At 36.8% G+C, this 1,820-nt stretch overlaps 1 protein-coding gene across 7 annotated transcripts in view; it reads right to left on the bottom strand.

The window, feature by feature from the left end:
• Positions 283-1,820, bottom strand: part of LOC107604973 (eukaryotic translation initiation factor NCBP) — a 3,918-nt gene continuing 2,380 nt past the window's right edge. For 2 of the 7 annotated variants that reach the window (XR_001612441.1, XR_001612440.1), the window contains 3 exons: positions 948-1,067; positions 579-837; positions 283-508 (listed from right to left, as the gene is read on the bottom strand). Coding sequence is in view for 4 of the 7 variants with exons in the window: in XM_021104798.1 (XP_020960457.1) it covers positions 706-837; positions 924-1,067 (276 nt within the window). In the remaining 3 variants the exon portion in view is untranslated. Of the gene's footprint in view, positions 838-923; positions 1,068-1,820 lie in introns of all 7 variants that reach the window. The other 5 variants (XM_016306703.1, XM_016306702.1, XM_021104798.1 and 2 more) reach the window with 3 other exon arrangements.

Raw genomic sequence — 1,820 nt, forward strand, 5'->3', positions numbered from 1 at the left:
TGTCTGACAGTGGGAAGTCCCCTTCTTGTTCACCAGAAGTTACTTTTGTTACAATATCAATATTCTTGTTTGCTGTTTCCTTTCTGTTTTGTCATGGAAACCGGAAGGTTCTTGCACATTCAATTTTCTATTTCTAGTTTTCTACCAGTGTGTTTATATTTTATCATTTCTCTTTTGGAACCTATTTGTTGAAAATTGAAATCAAAATCTTTAAGGGGCCACACATGGTCAGTCTGAGCTCTGAATCCCTTAAATTGAGATGCTTTCATAAGTAGCACTATATAAGTAAAATTGAGTTGTATCTTTTTCCCCGAGAGCCATTTTATATAAAATGTCATCCATAATATCATACCAATAGTTTTGAGGACACTTGAAATTTTTCAAAGATTATCATATCAAAAATCAAAATGCACCATGGATCTATCATGAGATGAAATAGCGCTGCAAGCACACCATGAAGGCTCAAGCGTGAGAAGAAAACTTTATTCACAACAAAGGACTGCTATATACTACAGAAACTAGGGATGAAACCTACAACTAAAAGCAGTCACAATGTTGATGCCGCGCATTTGAATTCAGAAGGCAGAAACCAGCTCCGCCATAATCATTTGATTGTAGCCTTATGTCATTGATTCCCCAACCGAGTGACAGCTGCGCCAGTATATAAGAGCTTCTGTATCAGCAGCGTCTACAAGAAACGTATCTCTAGCCTCTCAACCAAGTGTTTCTGTAAGAGGAGTTGTCGCGCAGAGAGGCATCGTGGGGCTTGTACTCCATAACATACCCATGGGGAAGCTTTAAATGACGCTTTATTGAATCTCTCAGACCCATTATAGCCTGGGAAGAAAAATCCAGGTCATTGAATAATGAATTTAGCACATATGCTAGCAAAACTGTAAGTACGAATGTAAATGTGTACATACACCTTCAGAAAATGATATGCCAACCTGATTATCGGAAGCATTGCGATTCCAGACACTCACTATGTCTTCGTTGAAACGAATGCTTAGTACTGCACCACAAATGTCATCTCCATAATCTAGTTGGTCACCCACTAAGGCAAGAACCTGTACTCAAGCCATTTTAACAAACTTCAACTTCAGCAATTACAGGCAATCTTTAACTATATAGATCCTGGAACAATATTCACTCAGCAGAAGAGACTAAATTGGCCTATATATACAAAAAGTACAAAGGAATGTAGATTTCAGGGATAACAGTAGATGGCAGAACGTTTACCTCAATAAAGCTCAGCAAAATGTTTCATTCAGAGAAATACAAAGCAACCCATTTATTAGATTGCCATTACATCGTTTTTGGTTCAGTCCCAATATTTACTATTATCCACCTAACCATTTAACAGCATCTTGCATACATGAAGTCTAATAAGGGTTTATGATGAACTATTGCTCATTCAAAAGTATAATATAAATGAAGATAGTGCCTAGCCACCTAATACATTAGTAAAGCGATTTAAATATGAAACAGGGTACACAGGAGGCGGGTTATAGAGAACATCGATTAAGAATCTGTCCACTTCTTGACCAATTAAAACTTTCATAACATTGACCTATAATGGTCCTCCTTAGTGGTGGAAGAAGATATACTTCAAAATCACTAGGTGTTTGCAAGTTAAACTAATCCATCCAGACACAAGGAACTTGATTATCCATCATGCAGCAATTTATTAAATCTTCGTGTAAACACGGTTATGGAAACAATCTGGACTCATTCTTTCTGACACAAGTTACGTAGGACACAGTAACTTTCTTTGATTGAAAATTACAAAAGCTAATTAGTTTGTGTTATATAAGAAGTGG

The sequence above is a fragment of the Arachis ipaensis genome, chromosome B06, assembly GCF_000816755.2.
Source record: "Arachis ipaensis cultivar K30076 chromosome B06, Araip1.1, whole genome shotgun sequence".
In the NCBI taxonomy this organism is placed as follows: domain Eukaryota; kingdom Viridiplantae; phylum Streptophyta; class Magnoliopsida; order Fabales; family Fabaceae; genus Arachis; species Arachis ipaensis.